Source organism: Muntiacus reevesi, chromosome 18 (genome assembly GCF_963930625.1).
Source record: "Muntiacus reevesi chromosome 18, mMunRee1.1, whole genome shotgun sequence".
NCBI classification, from domain to species: domain Eukaryota; kingdom Metazoa; phylum Chordata; class Mammalia; order Artiodactyla; family Cervidae; genus Muntiacus; species Muntiacus reevesi.
In genome coordinates, this window is record NC_089266.1 from 21274209 (window position 1) to 21292802 (window position 18594).

General features: G+C 38.2%; 2 protein-coding genes across 2 annotated transcripts; both read left to right on the forward strand.

Moving 5' to 3' along the window:
• Positions 1-8022: 8022 nt before the first annotated feature.
• LOC136149819 (keratin-associated protein 3-3) lies at positions 8023-8319 on the forward strand. Its single transcript, XM_065910404.1, has one exon. It carries the CDS (start codon positions 8023-8025, stop codon positions 8317-8319), a length of 297 nt encoding a protein of 98 aa, XP_065766476.1.
• Positions 8320-14780: 6461 nt separating this feature from the next.
• Positions 14781-15077, forward strand: LOC136149820 (keratin-associated protein 3-3). Its single transcript, XM_065910405.1, has one exon. The coding sequence runs from the start codon at positions 14781-14783 to the stop codon at positions 15075-15077; it is 297 nt and encodes a 98-aa protein (XP_065766477.1).
• The last annotated feature ends 3517 nt before the right edge of the window (positions 15078-18594 follow it).

An 18594-nucleotide genomic window follows, 5' to 3' on the forward strand; every position in this document is an offset into this window, starting at 1 on the left:
AACTCTCAGAGTCCTTTTATTACCACTGTGGGCCTTTAAGCATTAAAGGGCCCTTGGCTAGCTAAAAAGCCTCAAATGCAAAGCAGGTGATTTGTGTTCCAGTTCTGGCTCTGCCTCAAGCTGCTTCTGTAACCCTGATCAAGTCACTTGAACTCTTTGGGTCTCAGGTCCTACATCAGTAAGATGAGTTGTTTGACCAAGTCCTCTCTAAAATAGCTTTCAGCTTGAACATTCCTTGATTCTAGATTACCTAGAAACAGTTTAAGTAACAAATACTCCATGCTGCTAATCAACCCTATCTTTCTCTATTACTTTTACCTCTTTCAGTCATAATAGCTAATGTTTGGTAAGTATACCCTACACATTCTAATATGTGCTGTATGTGCCTTATCCCATTTATCCCTAACAAAAAAAACCTAACGGGTAGCTACCATTATTCTCCCCACTATATGGGTGAGAAAACTGAGATGGAGAAATTACTTGCAAAAGCTACATAAATAATGACAGAGGAGCTATCTGAATTCAGAGTCCTTCCTCTTCCCACTATACCAAAGCATCTGCCTCCTCTGCAGACAGCAACACGCCCAAGAGAAATACGATTGCACACAGCTTTCTTTATCCAGGAGAAAGTATATGCTACTTGACAATACATGCTCTACTTGACAACACATGCTTGTAGATTGTCTATTTGGTTGTATATGGCAACAGTTTTCTCTGTGGTTGTTATAGCTTAAGACAAAATGAGTATACACAATGAGTCTAGGAAAAATTGTTTATGTTTCTAAGATGAAAATAAATCTTGTTTTTTTAAGTCAGACTTTAAATACTGATGAGCAACATCAGCACACGAAAAATACTGACTGGTTCATTAACCTTGAATTAAAATGTAGAATGTTTGGCAACTCAAACGGATTTTCAATTTTCTGGTGAGTTTCAGTGACTTAGTTTAAGATAAAACAAACTACCCTTAAAAATTGTTTACCCTTGAGAATAGAATAGAAAATCAAATCATTTCATTTTCTTTCAAAGATCTGGCCTCCAGGCCTTTCTTTCTATCCTTATGGATGGACTCTAGCCTAATTTAGACTCTGATCACCACACTTATGATCACAGCCAGTCTCCTCGCTGACCTTGAGTCAAGTATCCCATGCTTCTTCCTCCACACAAACTATACTTTTGTCAGGATAGATTTCTATTTCTCTATGAACATTGGCTAAATTGAGTTACTCATAACTCTTAGATGACTCAAGATTTTTGTTTTTTAATGAGTCAAGTCTAAATTCTTCAGTGTGACTCTAAGACCCTCAATAATCTGGTACAACCATTTTCATCAAATACTACTTGCTACTTGTCTTGGGCAACATGAATCCTGTACTCCAGTCAGAGCAATGCTCCCTATTCAGTGGTTGAGAGAGAGGTCACTGAAACCAGACTGTCTTGTCCTAAATGGTACCTCTTGGGCTTCCCGATGACTCAGAGGGTAAAGAATCTGACTGCAATGCAAGAGACCTGGGTTCGATCCCTGGGTTGGGAAGATCCCCTGGAGGAGGGCATGGCAACCCACTCCAGTATTCTTGCCTGGAGAAGCCCCGTGGACAGAGGAGCCTGGTGGGCTGCAGACCGTGGGGTCCCAAAGAGTCGGACACGACTGAGCACAGCACAGACTCTGTCACTTACTAGTTCTGTGCTCTTGGCCATGCCATTTAATTTCCCTGTGCCTCTGGTTTCTCAAATGTTAAGATTAAAACCAGTAGGTACCCTGAAAAATATCTGACCAGTATACCACAAAACTACCCATATCATGAAAAAGCAGAAAAGACAGAAATTATCACAGACCAGGGGAAACCAAGGAGACAAGATGACCAAATGTAATGTGGTGTCTCCGACTAGATTCAGGGACAAAGGACATTAGTGGGAAAACTAGTAACATGTGAATAATGTCTGAAGTTTGACTAATAGTGATGTACCTTAATTTTGACAAAAGCACAATGGTATCATAAGATGTTATCATTAAAGGGAAGTTGAGTGAGAGATACATAGGAATGCAGTACTATCTTTGCAACCTTTCTGCAAATCTAAAATTATTCAAAAATAAAAAGCTAACTTAAAAAAAAGTATATACTTCCTAAAACTGTAGTGAAGATTAAGTTTATTAAAGCACATCCAGCCCTTAGAAAACTGCATGCTAACTGGCAACCTCTAAGTACACCTTTTATTAACAATACTCTCTGATGCTGGAATGAGGAAGGTTTCTCCTTTGGCTGGTTTCTACTGTGTGCTGTGTGTTTAGTCGTTCAGTCGTGTCCGACTCTTGCGACCCCAAACACTGTAGCCTGCCAGGCTCCTCTGTCCCTGGGAATACTTGCCTGGAGAATGGAGTGGTTTGCCATTTCCTTCTCCAGGGGATCTTCCTGACCCAGAAATCAAACTCCAGTCTCCTACATTGCAGGGAGACTCTACCGACTCAGCTAGGAGGGAAACCCCTCAGTATTAGTTTTGTACTAGACTACACCAATAGAGGGTGCTAGAAGGAGACTGCAAGATGAGAGGAGAAAAGAAAGGTCTTGTTGCCCCAGCAATAGTCCTACATTTGGCGGCGGCAGCGGGTTCTCCTTTCTAGCTTCTTTTCACTCTTCAAAAAAAAAAAAAGAAAGAAACATCATTTAACTTTCTCAGAAACACCAGAATCAGCAAGGGAGTGACACCTGCCCCTCACCTCTTTTTCACAGAGGTCCAAGCCCTGGCCCCACAGGACCTCTCCTCTGAGCTTCTGAGTTAAGAGCACCAGCTGTGCAACACCTGGGACCTGAGCCCAGCCCTGCAGGACCCTCTTCCAAGCTTCTAGGTCCACTCATCCTCAGCGTCTTCTCTTCAATCCCAGCTCTCTAGCTGATAGCAGCTTCTTATGTTCATTACCTTTGGTTTTTGTTTTTTTTTTCTTTTTCTTTCTCAGTCCTTCCATACCTATGTAAACCAGTTCCCTATCTTCAAATTCTCTCTGTTGAAATACCTACTGCGTGAGGATGTTCTTGTTTACTTGTTTTCCTGACCACACTTAATACAGAAGCCTTCATAAATGCTGGTTATGATTATTTTCCAAACTTCCTTAAATATTTATCCCATGTGTTCCAGGCACCATATTCCATCTGGTGATTCAGGTTCTATGCTAGGTCATAGAGAAACCAGGAAAAATGAGACATAGTTCCTGCTTTGAAGGAGATTACATCCTAGTAAAGAGAATCAACATGTGTACAAAAAAATGTAACAAAGTTTTTTGGGTGGATATAGGATACAGTAGAGGTAAAAAGGATGGCATGACAGTTCTGCTGGGACCATGCAGAGAGTAGGGGTAGAAGAGCATCACAGAACTCACTGTTTTCCTTGCCCCAAAAGCACTTACCTCTTTTCTAAGTGTTTCTCATCAAAACAACTTATTCCAAATCCTCCATGAAGACTTCTGGTCATTTCAATCCTTTTTCATCACATTTCATCTTGTGGGAGTTCTCACAGTCCCTGGAGGAGGAACTGCTATTTATTAGACTTATCTAATAAGCACAGTGATGAATGATTTGCCTGATTAATTCTCACTTGGTCTTTAATACTAATACTAATAATAAGACTATAACAGGTGGTTATATTTTCCCCAAATTTGTAGTTGAGAAAACTAAAGCCCAAAATGTCTAATAACTTGATCTAGGTCTCACAGCATGTAAGTGCTAGTCATGATTCAAAAGTATCTCTGAGTCTCTTTCATTTCATTGTCACGTACTAAATTATGTTGTTTGAACCATTTGCAAAGGAATTTCTAGCCTTTTCTATCAGCCCACATACTCCTTGAGGGCAGGCACCATGTCTTCTATTTTTTTTTTTAAGTCTCTACCAGTCTCTTCAGAATATGTTAGAGAATCAATAACTACTTGACTTATAACAAATGGATTTGCTGATCTGTCTCCTTTACTCTAGTTACATAGTAGCTTTAGCTATGACTTGTTAACACTGTAACTGAAGTAAAATGGAAGGGAACTTTTAAAGGTTCCTGTCTGATAGACGGTGATTATCAGCTTAGGCAGTGGTTTTGGAAAACGGAATGAACAGGTTCACAGTTTGGTTTTCCTTAAAAAAAATAAAATAAAATAAGAAATTTTCATGCCGCTTTGCAAAGAAAGCCAAATTTATTTTTCAGGCCACATATAGTCTCAAGAACCTATATTTTAATATGTTCTGACTTCCGGCTAAAAAAATGACATCCTTTCTAAAACTGAGAGTTTAGGTTTATGCATAATTTCATGTATAGATAATGCAGTGAAACAACAGAAAATCATCTAGCAGGCTCTGAACTTTCTAATCAAGATCATATTACATATATTTGATATTTGTTTATTTTCTCAAATCCATGAGAAGATAGCAAGGTGAATCTGCTGGGGAAAAAAAATCCCACAGATTTTGACTTCCCAAATATATCCCTGCTGTGTGCTGTGTCCTAAGTCACTCAGTCATGTCTGATCTTTTCAACCCAGGACTGTAGCCTGCCAGGCTCCTCTGGCCATGAGATTCTACAGGCAACAATACTGGAGTGGGTTGCCCTCCTCCAGGGGATCTTCCCAGCGTAGAGATTGAACCTGCGTCTCTTTATGTTGCCTGCATTGGCAGGCGGGTTCTTTACCACTAGCACCACCTGGGAAGCCCAGGACATATCTTTTGAGAGGGATCATTTCTTACTTCTAAGGGAAATCAACTTCTAACTCTTCACACCCAGTAGTGATCATTTGTAAGAACACATTCTGGTTGGTAAAAAAGAGGAAAGTCGGAATAAATACTGATGTATTTGCCGTGGTTAAGTATGTAGAGAACCTATATCAACAGCATTTTGAAACTACAATAGGAAGCAAGTTCAAATGTAGCAACAAGCAAATAACACTGAAGGAGTACTCCTCCTGTGGCAGATAAATAAGTTAGTTATTTGTAGGGGATTATACAAACAACAACAGGAAGCATTCTGATCGACGGGAGCCACGTTCCCTGAGCTGCATAGCTATAAAAGACTCACCAAGAACAACTTTATAGAACACCTTCCTTCGCAACAAACGTCTACCTGATCCTTTGAATGTCTTGCTGTGAGTCTCGTCTCCAGGGATGCTGCAGCGTCCCCCCCGGCCCCACCACCACCATCTGCTCCTCGGATGTATCCTGTCGATGCGGAGCCTGCCTGCCCAGCACCTGCCCACACAAGATCAGGCTCCTTCAGCCCAGCTGCTGTGACACCTGCCACCCACCCTGCCATGTGCCTGACTCCTGCGTACCCGACTCCTACGTGCCAACCTGTTGGCTGCTCAACAGCTGCCACCCATCTCCAAACCTGAGCGGAATCTCTGTCACAACCTGCGTCCAGCCCTGTGAGGGTGGAGCAAAATCCTAGGAGCCAAAGATATCTCAGTGAGCTTGCCCGCATTGCCCTAAGGGACTGCAATTGTCATTAAAAGCTGCTCAGCAAATGGCCTTTAATAAGAAGCTCTAGAAAAAATGTTCCAATTCTGTGCCTTCAGTTTTGCAGAAGTGTTCTACATTTTGAACAATGATTTCAAATAAAAAGTGGAAAAAATGCTGTCATGGACCTCCTTGCTTTAAATAAACACCACTCTTTCCCAAACCATGGACTGTCTCAATGTCTAATGCCATAATAACCTGACTCTTGACACATGTATGCATCATGAACCCATAAATATGTCCAGCAGAATTACACTTTCTGATGACATCAACATAAATCTCATAGCCAGAAAGAGGTTGCACAGGGATATGCAAATATGTGAAGAAAATTGCCTGGATAATAAAATATATTATATTAAACTCTAAGCTTAGAATCACTTTAAATTCCAAGGTCAGCATCTATTTTTAATTTTAATTTTTTTCCCTGCCTCTGTAACTCACTTACATCCCTAAAGAGGCTAAGAAATTGGCAATTAGAGATCAACAAACTTGCAGAAGAGACCCCAAACACTGAGCTGAACCACATTTTTTTTTCATTGTTTTGTTTAGGTGAAGCTTTGAATGTAAAACAGAACAGTTTTTTAATGTAAATCAAAACAGACAACTGTAAAGCCCTTCACAAATGAAATGCCACTCTGACTATGTAATATTTTATATTATTATTAGAGGCCATTCTAAAAATAAATACATACAATTTTTCATTCTAATCTGTTATTTAATTCAATTCAGTAGACATTTATTAAATGCCTGTGTTCCAGACATTGTCCTAAGTGCTGGTGTCAAGACAAAGAAGATTAAGACACAATTCCCACTTTCCAGGAGTTAACTTTGGAGTAAGGAAGACAAATATAGATGAAAAACTACAATATATAGTAGAATAAAATGTGAGAGCAGCGACAAGAATGAAAACATCTAGAAGAACCACCTAAAATTTCTTTATGAAGGATATTCAAGCCGGAATTTGAGGGACAAGTAGGATATGAGAAGTAGCAAATAGAGGATGGACAAAAGAAAAAATATTGTTATTAAGTACCTAGGAGTCCCCAACCTTCATTTCTATTTGATGTGTTTTATGATAAAGATCAATATTTAAGTAAAAATCAAACCAACTTCACAAACAAGTTCCTCTTCTCAAAATATACGAGGTTTACTAACCAATGACATTTAGTATTTTCCACTGATTTTATTTTAGCCAACTTCCTTCTCTTTCAGGCAGAAAAGATTGATCTTCCCTAATGTCTCCTCAGAGACAACAGATTCTGTATATTGTGTTTATTCAACAAATCTGTAATTTAGACAACAGATTCTGTACATGTGCTATTTAACAAATTGTGTAATTTAGATTCTACTTTCTGAATAATTTTGTGCTGATCATGGGGGATGTATGTAAAAATGTTAGAATCATAGAATATTACACATTGGAGATTACTTGGTTCAACTTCCTTATCTGCCAACTTACAGTAAGGCAAATCAAGGTGAATTGAGGCAAAGAATGTGTGTAAGGTATTCCTCAAAGGAATTTACAATCTAATTGAAGCCCTAAGATATGAAAGCAAATAAACATACAAAGTAGGAAGTAAGTCAGTGAAAAAAATGATTTCTATGAATGCCACAGTGCTAAATCACATTGGATCAAATCACCTTCAAGAACCCTCTGTGATGTTGTGAATCTTATAATTTCTTCTTTCCTGCATCTCATTTTAAAGTATATAATTCCTGTGAAAATGAATGAAGACTGAGGTGATTTTCTTACAGTGGTATATTTAACAATGATTTTTAAAAAAGCCCTGGGTGAATCTTTTCCAGTGGATTCACACTTTGACTCACTACAACACTGGTACAACTTTGAGAATATAAACTGTTTTTTTTTTTTTTAAAGTCCATAGAGTGACACAATCTTTGGAAACTCACTATAGATTTATTACAAATAATGAAAAGGGTTTCATCTTAGTCTATTCTGGCTATCACCTTGCTTGCTCAAGAGAAACTGAATTGTATCATCAATAAATAAGGCAAATATATCTGTGATGTATATATGCATATAGTCACATGCAACATTCATCTGTAAGAAGCTATGTCTTGATGCAGTTAATCAAGTTGCATATTCTGAAATTATTCATTAAAAATCATATCATGTTAAGCATATTATTTAAAATTATGGGGGGGGATGAAGAGAAGAATTTAGCCTCTGGAACTATAGCTGAATTGTCACTTGGATTCATTATCCATAATTTATGCAAAATTTGGCATTCTGGAACCCTGTAAAGATAAAAGCGATCATCTAATGACAAGTCAATGAGTCAAAAACATGATTACCCTAATAAGCTCAGGAATTCTAAATGGACAAGTAAATGCCAAACTGATTAGAGAATCTTAGTGGAAAAGGATGGCATAAATGTAAATAAGAGGAAGTCTTCTGATTGGACCAACACTCAACGAGAGGAGTATATAAGAGTCCCAAAGTGAGAAGAGACATTTCATCCTAGAAACCTCATCTTTCTTTCCTAGAAACCAAAAGCAAACCAGATTCCCAACACCATGGCTTGCTGTGCTCCCCTCTGCTGCAGCGTCCCCACCAGCCCCGCCACCACCATCTGCTCCTCTGACAAATTCTGCAGGTGTGGAGTCTGCCTGCCCAGCACCTGCCCACACACAGTCTGGCAACTCGAGCCCACCTGCTGTGACAACTGCCCCCCACCTTGCCACATTCCTCAGCCCTGTGTGCCCACCTGCTTCCTGCTCAACTCTTCCCAGCCCACCCCAGGCCTGGAAACCATCAACCTCACAACCTACACTCAGCCCAGCTGTGAGCCCTGCATCCCAAGCTGCTGCTGACCGACGGCTGCCTCACCCAGTGCTGGCAATAACACAGAAGCTATCTACTTGATATTTACTTGCCTCGGTAGTTTATCAGATAATGATGTAGATCAGAGGGCATAGATATGGAAAACCTAACTTTCATTTTCATGGAAAGAAAATTTTTAAAAATATGCTTATTTGGCTGAGTAACCCTTTAGTTCATTTGGATAGATAGAGGTCATCTATTATCAAAATAGTAGTGGAATCTATAAGACCTCAGACTGTATTTTCTTGGTCATGTTGCTTCTTCGGTCCCATTTCTTGTATTGGGCATTTTCATAGAGGAAAAATAACTTTTGATGGTTTTCCAATAAACTTTGTTTCTGTGGCAAGATGTGTTTTTCATTTATGTTACAGCTTTTGGTATATTTCTTTCATTTAAACAAAATAAAAGAGAGATAATTTTAAGAAAAGAATCTCAGAGGAATGACTAAAACTAGCTTACTAACATAGCTTGCTAACTTTAAATTGCTTATCTTTATATTCACCCTCTTTTCTCTTCCTCAGACAAATACAATTTGGGGGTGAGACATTTACTTACCTACACTTTGCCAAGTAGATCACATGTATTAACTCATGTAACCCTTAAAACAGCATAAAAAGAAAAATGAAGCTTTAAGAGTGATTCAACATTCTCAAAGCCACAAAGTTATTAAAAAATACCAGGATTCAGCTCCTTGTATATCTATTTGACTTTAAAGCCCAATTCTTTCTATCACATCACAGAGCCCCCAGTGCTAACAGAGCCAGAAACTTAATAAACACAGTTATGACATTAACTTAAAATATGAAAAAGAAATAAAAATATAAAGACCTTTAACAAAATCATCCAATCCAACTGTAATGGGCAAGGATATATTGGCTTATAGATTAAAAGTGGCAGGTATTCAGTTCTAAGAGCTGGGTCATTTAGTGGGCCTACCATTTGACTTCATTTTCCTTTGGAGAGAACTTAGAGTGGTCATTTCTAGTAGTAGGGCAATAGGAATATCCTTCTACCTGCCACAATACTACCCCAGTAGTGAACAGAACACAGTATTTTCCAGGTGATTGTCTGAGGGCTAGAGCTAAAGTCTGATTAAACATGGTTTAATCTACTACTTAATTTTACTTTGTTTTACCAACCTACTTTTTTTATCTTGCACAGATTATTTTCCCAGCCTTAGATTACATATATACAAATATATTTTAGAATAGATAATGTATAAGTATATATTAAATATTTATATAAAATATCTATACATATAATATATACATTAAGGTGCACATCAAACTCTGATAAAGCATTGAGCTAGAACCAAAGCCATACATGTGAAAAAAGAAATAAGCAAGGAAGAGGAGAAGCAAATGCCTTTAAATAAATGTTTTTAAATGTCCTCATTGTCCCTGTCACTCTCTCCAGAGAAGAATTTCTCAGAGGATCCCACAGGTTTATTAGAAGCTCGACTTTGAATGAACAGAACTTAGAAGCCATGGCGTAGATGGGACACAATCTAGGATATAGTTAACAAAAGATTTAGTCCATTTACTCATTCACTTGGTCAACATTTTTTGCATGCCTCCCCTGTGCCAGGCTTCAAATCCATACTAACAGTATTAAGATAAAAGAAATGTTTATCTAAAGTGCCCTCAAGTTTCCCTCAAATCTGTTGAAGAAGACAGACAAGTTATTACAATCACAGTATATGTGTTCTATGTATGTTGTATGAATGTAATTATAATGCCATGGAGTTTCTGCTGTGATGGAGCTATGAGCAGTATGCCAGGCAAGCGCACAGACAGAGTAACGAAGACCCAGATTTATTTGGTGATTCAATATCAGGCTGAGGGGCAGTTATGAAAAGGTTTCAAGCTATCCAAGCTAAGCATTGAAAGATGATGAGGCAGAATAAAAAAGGAAAAGAGATGAGGAGGTGGAAGAGGTGAAGAGCAGAACAGGAGCTTACTAACTCATGGATGCATTGAAGATGGGAGAGGCTGAGCAACGAGAAAGAAGAAATGCAAAGACCCTGAAGTGGGTCCCCAGCAGAGAGGTTCAGGCTTAACCCTAGAAGTAATGAGAGATTTGAAGCAAAAGACTAACAATCATATTTTACTTCTCATTTTTATTACTTCTTATGATCAATCTTTGTATCTTTACTGTCACATATATCCCTACTGAATATAAAAAGGTGTAATTAAAACTGGACAAGTTCTAGACTCACAGACATAGAGAACAGACTTGTGGCTGCCAAGGAGAAGGAGTGGGGAGGGAAGGACTTGGAGTGTGGGATTTTTTGTAGGATGATGAGCAAAAAGTTCCCATAGCACAGGGAAATATGTTCAGTATCCTTTGATAAACCATAATATAAAACAACATTAAAAAAGAATGTCTGTGTATAACTGAGTCACTTTGCTATACAGCAGAGATTGATAAAACATTGTGAACCAACTATATTTCAAAAAAAAAAAAGAAAAACTGGACAAGTTCGTGTGTGGGTGTGCATGTATGTGTGTGTGTAGGTTTTCAAACTGTTGAAATTCATCAAGGATCACCATGTTTCTCCTGCACTTGCTTGAAGGAAAAGGGTACCCTTTCTTTCTAAAAATAAAATATGTTTAATATCCCTGACACATACTTTAAACTTACATTTAAAACCACATAAAAGGTAACTCAGTCCCAGTAGGTCCTATATTTAGTTCTTAACAAGTCGGTCACCAGGCTACCTAAGGCAAATCATCTTACTTCTCTAGGACTCATGACCCTCATTTCAAAACAAAGGAGAGTTATTCCCAGGTCTCTTAGACAATTGCAGAGAACATAAATTTTAATGAAGTACAAGTCCTTTCAATAAAAGATATGAGTTTATTCATAAACTTTGTATTTTATGACTCTTTCTAATCTGTAATGCTAAGTTTTATTTCTAGTTCTGCTGCTGCTGCTAAGTCACTTCAGTCGTGTCCGACTCTGTGCGACCCCATAGATGGCAGCCCACCGTCCCTGGGTTTCTCCAGGCAAGAACACTGGAGTGGGTTGCCATTGCCTTCTACAATGCATGAAAGTGAAAAGTGAAAGTGAAGTTGCTCATTCGTGTCCGACTCTTAGCGACCACATGGACTGCAGTCTACCAGGCTCCTCCATCCATGGGATTTTCCACCCCTGGGGTGGGGTGCCATTACCTTCCCATTCTAGAAACATACTATTCCACACAGAATAGTAACAATTCCTTTATCCTCACAAGGTTGATTCAAAATAATATGCATTCTAAGTAAGAGACTGATATTTTTCTGCCATGAAATTCTAACTGCAAGAGTCTGAAAACTCGTTTATAACACTTTTCTTTAAAATGTCAAAAGAATTTCCTTCAGCTTATTTTTTATCCTTGGAACCCAGTCTTTTCTTTTCCCATCATAAATTATAACAACAGTAACTTATAATAATACATTATGACATGAGACATATACATATGACAAACCTTTCTCCAGACCCAAAGTTTCCTGAAAGCACAGATGATATTTATTTTGTTCACTGTTGTGTAATCACATTTCCTGGCATATGGTAACAGCTCAATAAATGTCTACTGAATTATATTTCAAACACTGGAAAGAATATTACTCTGTCCTGAGTAAAAGGGTGAGCAATTTGGCAGGTATTCACTCAAAGATTCATCTAGGGGAAATCAAGGGACATCAGTAAAGATCGTAAACCCTTTATTTCAAGCAGAGCCATAGAGAACTTTTTAAAATTTGAAATGTATTCATTTCTGTGCCAGCCATTTTCTCTAAGTGTAGGTGTGAACTTTTAGGTAAATTTTGCTGTTTCCTGTAAGATTGCTCTTTAACTTACTTTCTCTGCCTTCCTCTTCCCCTGAGTTTGATCTGTAACTAGCTTGGATAATGACAATAATTTACCTTTGCATTACACCTCATCTATGGATTTTAACCCATTTTTATCTCATTCAAGCCTCACAATAATCTTCAGAGTGGAAGAATGTAGATATAATTATCCTTATTTTACAGAGGAGAAAGATGAGCTTCCAAAAAGTTAATTGCTTGCCATAGCAAGAAAGGTAGCCAGCAGTACAGTGACCAGTGAAGAGCTATTCTAACTCTTAATGGGGTCCTCTTGAATTCACACCCTCTCCAGGAAAAAACAACATGGATTTTCCCACCATCATGCACTGAGATACAGGCAGACTTAAAGGAAGAGAGGAGAACCATGGCTGAAGGATGAGTGAATCCAAGTTGAGAGGAAATGGCTTGAGTTGCCAGGATGACCCTGGACAGGAGTCTGCCCTGTGCTCACTCTTTATGCTGGACTATGCTTGAAGTCTAAATGGCCTATTGGAATTAGAATCCAGATCTCGATTACCACAGCTACATTTCACTTGGGGAGAAAATGTACTACTTTGGAGGGAAAAAAAAACAGTGAACAAAATCAGTTGTGGTTAGATTAACATAGGTCTTTAACTTCACTTTCCATTGGTAGCAATATTGGTAGTGAAATTATTCTTCTACTTAGTATTTAGATATAAGCTAAAAATTCAACTTTCCCACACTCAGCAGAGAAAGAAACAAAATAAGCCAGTTTTCGATAGAAATATACATGGCCAATGTGTATATGAAAGAATGTTTTAACCTAACAGTCATGAAAGAAGTGCAAATACTATAACAATGAAATTTCATTTTTGCCTGACAAATTGACAAACACTTTTAAAATAAAATATTCATCATCAAAGTGTACAGACACAGGAATTTTCAAATAGCAGTTGGGAACACGTAAACAGGAAAAAAAAGCTAAATAAAATGATTCTGGAAAACAGTATGACAATGAATATCAAAGGTCTTAAAATATCATTAATTAACATTTGCTCCAATAATTCTATATAATAATTAGTCCTCTTTTTGAAATTGCCAGGCGAGTGTATGCTCCTCGGTTCTTTGTCTCGTCACAACAAAAATTTGGAGTGATGGACATTAAAGCCCCCTTGGCAGGTCACAACTCTCAGGTCTTGGACAGACCGTGTTATAGCTCTCAGGTCTCGAATGGACTGTGTTATAGCTCTTAAATAAATCAGTGTTACAACTCAGTGTTACAGCTCTATTTTATTTAGATAATAGCAGCAAAATCCATCTTCGAGGTGTGAGGACACGTCGATCCAAAGACCGAAGAGAAAAGCGCCCCATCGCTTGGGGGAGAGCGAGAGAGTGCCGTGTTTTTTCCTTCCCCCTGGGCCTGTCCTATGCAAACTGGGCTTAGGCAGGAGCCCTGTTTATCTTAAGGCCTCACTCCGGTCCTCAGACCTTCCTTTGACCTTCCTCTGTTCTATTTTCACAGGCTTTTCCCTTCCTGTCTTTTAGCCACAGCCATTTTGGACTCCTTTTCCCTATTCTAACTACCTAACAAAATGATGAGACACGTACATAAAGATTTATTTACACAGTTGTTACTATTGCCACAATTATCTTAGAAGAAAAGTTGCAAACAGTTTAAATGATTAATATATGAGGTTTCTAAGCAACTTAGAAGTACAATTATATGACGAACATTAGGAAATACTTAAAATAGCATTATCAAATATACTTAAGAATATAAGATCATGAAAATATATATATTTAAGTGAAAATGCAAGTTATAGAATGGTATATACAGTGTGATTCCAGTGGTGTCATAAAATGATAAATAAGTATAAAGAAAAATGACTAGAGGGATATATATAAACACTGACAGAGAATTTCTCTTGATGATAAGGTGTTGTGGATAATTTCTTTACACATTTCTATATAGTCTGAATTTTTTAATGAATATGCAATAGTTTACAATAAAAATGGGATAATAGTGTGTGTCTCCATATTAATGTAAGTTAGATCTTCAAAAGTCCCAACACTACAATACTATTAATACAATGTTATATGTATATTATATATCAATTAAGAGTCAGTTAATTTACTAAAGTCCCCAAAGCTAAAAGAGAGTTACTAAAAATAAGTTCTCCTTAAAAAAGAATAGTTCATCAAACCAATTGATAACAGATAAAGGTAAAGAAAATAAAAACTGACCAGCATGAGAGAAAAGACCTACATCCTACAGTTGTACTGTCATGCATATTCCCCATCAGGGCTGGTGCTGGAATTGTAATAGCAGAAGCCACTGGTGATACCTCATAAAGCTTGTGTTCCAGTGACAAACAGCAAGAGTAATCAGTTCAGATTTAGCAGTGAACTCAAACAAAGGTTAATTAGGAAAATAAAGACTCTTTACAAGCATCTAAATGGCAAACCAGTCAAAGGATAATGGGTACAGTAACATAAACAAGAACCAGGAAAGAAGCCTTCTGGTTGGACCAACACCCACTGAAGAGGGTATATAAGAGCCCCAGACCAAAAGGAGACATTCGCACTTCAGGAGACTCATCTTCTTTAAGCCAAATCAATAAAAAACACAGCTTCCCAGCACCATGGCTTGCTGTGCTCCCCTCTGCTGCAGCGTCCCCACCAGCCCCGCCACCACCATCTGCTCCTCTGACAAATTCTGCAGGTGTGGAGTCTGCCTGCCCAGCACCTGCCCACACACAGTCTGGCAACTCGAGCCCACCTGCTGTGACAACTGCCCCCCACCTTGCCACATTCCTCAGCCCTGTGTGCCCACCTGCTTCCTGCTCAACTCTTCCCAGCCCACCCCAGGCCTGGAAACCATCAACCTCACAACCTACACTCAGCCCAGCTGTGAGCCCTGCATCCCAAGCTGCTGCTGACCGACGGTTGCCTCACCCAGTGCCTGACACAGAAAGAATCAACCCAGAAGCTTTAGTGCTCACCTGTCTCAGTCCCTGCAACTAACTGTGGCTCTGCTTTCTAAGTTGGAACAAGAATGGCATTATCACTGACAACCCTTACAAAAAAAACCAAGAGACTTTGATGGCCATGTAGTGGACATCAGTGAACAAGGACAATTGGAATAGGTAGATGCCTATAGGCTTCCCAACGTTGTTCAGTTCCTTCAAGTTAAACTGTATGTTTCTTTGGTGCTTTGGGAATTCTCTTTCCAATCTTGAATGGTATCTTTCTGGAAATTGAGGAGCTTCTTTATGATTATTCTAATAAAGTTTATGTCTCTAGCATAACACAAGTGTCTATAATTACTTCCATTTATTTTTGTTAACACATCAAATGTATTTCTTAACTCCAAAGGTCAACATTTTAAGAAACTGAGAACATCTGCAAAACTGAGAAGGGTGGCAGTACAGACAAATACTTCTTCTTTTGTTGTTCTTGCTGTTTTAGGAAAACTAAATGGCGTTGCATATAAAATAGTCCAGGATATCAGCATAATTTCCCTGACTTGTCCTTCCTCCAAAATGGTTTAAGGTAGATTGGGAAACACCAAATAAGATCCAAAGACCAAATATGACCTAATATATCAACTAATCCAGATAACAGATCTATTTGTGCAAAAAATATATAACAATATTATTCATTCAATAAATATATTAAGTACCTATTATGTACCCTGTGTTTTATCATCCCTGCTAAAAATGAACTGATTGTCTGGAAAGTAAGGCAGATATATATACAATATCCACTCAATCCCTCATACAGTTAACAATTACTTATTGAATGCTAGCATTGTATTATGATAAAAAATAAATGAATTATGCTGTATAGCATAGGGATCTATACTCAGAATCTTGTAATAAGCTATAATGGAAAAGAATTTGAAAAAGAATGTGTTTATACGCAGGGGCTTCCCAGGTGGTGCTAGTGGTAAAGAACTTGCCTGCTAATGCAGGAGACATAGGAGACACAGGTTCAATCCCTGGGTCAGAAAGATCCCCTGGAGAAGGGCATGGCAATCCACTCCAGTATTCTGCCTGGAGAATCTCATGGACAGGGGAGCTGACAGGCTACAATCCCTGGGGTCACAAAGAAAGGAACACAACTGAAGCAACTTACCGCACACACATATATGTATGTATCACTGCCATAAACTTGAAATTAACACAACATTGTAAACTAACTATACTTCAATTAAAAAAAAATGTGAGTCAAAAAGGTGCATTAGAGAAGTGCTGTGGTATGGAAAAATTGAGAACAATTAAGAAATTAAAGATTTAAGTGATAAAAAGGAGAAAAGACACAGCCAAAGAAAAATTGACTGAAGCTGGAGATCCAAAGAGTATGGAAAAGATGTCAAGAGATACTAGGCAGTAGTGTGAGGTCACCAATTTAAAAAGGAATGCTGTGATACATATACACCATGGAATATTACTCAGCTGTTAAAAAGAATGCATTTGAATCAGTTCTAATGAGATGGATGAAACTGGAGCCCATTACACAGAGTGAAGTAAGCCAGAAAGATAAAGACCATTACAGCATACTAGCACATATATATGGAATTTAGAAAGATGGTAATGATAACCCTATATGCAAAACAGAAAAAGAGACACAGATGTACAGAACAGACTTTTGAACTCTGTGGGAGAAGGTGGGGGTGGGATGTTTCGAAAGAACAGCATGAATATTATCTATAGTGAAACAGATCACCAGCCCAGGTGGGATGCATGAGACAAGTGCTCGGGCCTGGTGCACTGGGAGGACCCAGAGGAATCGGGTAGAGAGGGAGGTGGGAGGGGGGATCAGGATGGGGAATACGTGTAACTCTATGGCTGATTCATATCAATGTATGACAAAACCCACTGAAATGTTGTGAAGTAATTAGCCTCCAAATAATAAAAAATAAATAAATAAATAAAAAGGAATGCTGTGTTCTGCTCTAGAAATGTCAAAACACAAGTGACATATTTAAATGAAGTTTGTGCTGTGCTGTGCTTAGTCGCTCAGTTGTGTCCGACTCTTTGTGACCCCATGGACTTCCCACCAGGCTCCTCTGTCCATGGGATTGTCCAGGCAAGAATACTGGAGTGGGTTGCCATGCCCTCCTCCAGGGGATCTTCCCAACTCTGGGATCAAACCCAGGTCTCCTGCATTGCCAGTGGATTCTTTATCATCTGTGCCACCAGGGAAGGAAATGAAGGTTAGGCAACTGGAATTTGTAATTGTGTTCTAGAAGGGAAGGTGAGGAAGTCTATGTAAAAGATGATGTCAACAGAAGGCTGTTTTGCATGCGCACTGAATGAAATTCTATGAGGTTGGCATAGAATGGCTTTTGAGGGATAAAGAGCTGACTGGAAATACCAGAAGTCATTCTGTACCAATGGACTTTGAATTCCCAACCTATCCAGAGGGCCAAAGCTCTTTGTGTACCTTGGGGATTCTAACGATATTCCAGAAGAACACACCAAAAGAGTAAGAATGGCAACCTTGGGAAGAGAACACATGAAATTATACCTGCCCTGAAAAAAATCTAAAACCTAGCCTGAGAGGAGCAAGAGGATCTTCCAGAGATTTGACTTCTTGTCAGAACAAAGCCCGACACACAAAACTCTGCAACATTATTGAAATTTCCTAAAATGTATTATCGAAAATGGACAGCATATAATTTAAAATTTCCAGACACGTGAAGAAGCAAGAAAATATCACATATAAACAAGAGAAGAAGCTGCCAATAGAAATAGATCCATAGATATATAGATGTTAGGATTAGCAGACAATATCTTAAAACAGATATTGTCAATATTTTCATGGATTTAAAGGGAAGGATGAACAAGAGGTAAAAGGAAAAGAATAGACAAGATGAGGAATCTCACCAGAAAAAGTAAAAATTTTAAATTCTACTTGACAAATTAATAACAAATTAAATTTATTTAAATTAAAAAAGAGGCAAATAAAAATTCTAGAACAAAAGATTGTAATAAAAAAAGTCAATAGTTGCCGTTAATATCAGAATAGAAAATGCCAACTAAATCTTCTGGGCCAGTATCAAGTAGTCCAATATGCATGAAATTGGAGTTCCAGAATGATAGGCGAGTGAAAATTGGGCAGAAAAACTGGGAGAGGGGAAGCTGAAAATTTCCCAAATTTAGTGATATATTTCAGTAACTCACAAGTTCAAGAATCTCAAGCAGGTAAATAAAACCTAAACACACACACACACACCATCTAGATATATCATAGTCAAACTGCTGAATTAACAAAGATCAATAGAATATATTTTTTAAAATGAGGGGGAAACCTACATTAAAAAGAGGGTATCAAAGAGGAAAAAGATGTCTAATTTCTATACAGTTAAGAACTTTTAGCATAGTGTTGAAATATAAGGAGAATTACTAAAATCAAAACCAACTTTGCTCAATGAATAATAAATCCTAAGAG

Excerpts from the sequence above, each read along its gene's own strand:
- LOC136149820 (XM_065910405.1), top strand. The coding sequence starts at position 14,781 with ATGGCTTGCTGTGCTCCCCTCTGCTGCAGCGTCCCCACCAGCCCCGCC.
- LOC136149819 (XM_065910404.1), top strand. The coding sequence starts at position 8,023 with ATGGCTTGCTGTGCTCCCCTCTGCTGCAGCGTCCCCACCAGCCCCGCC.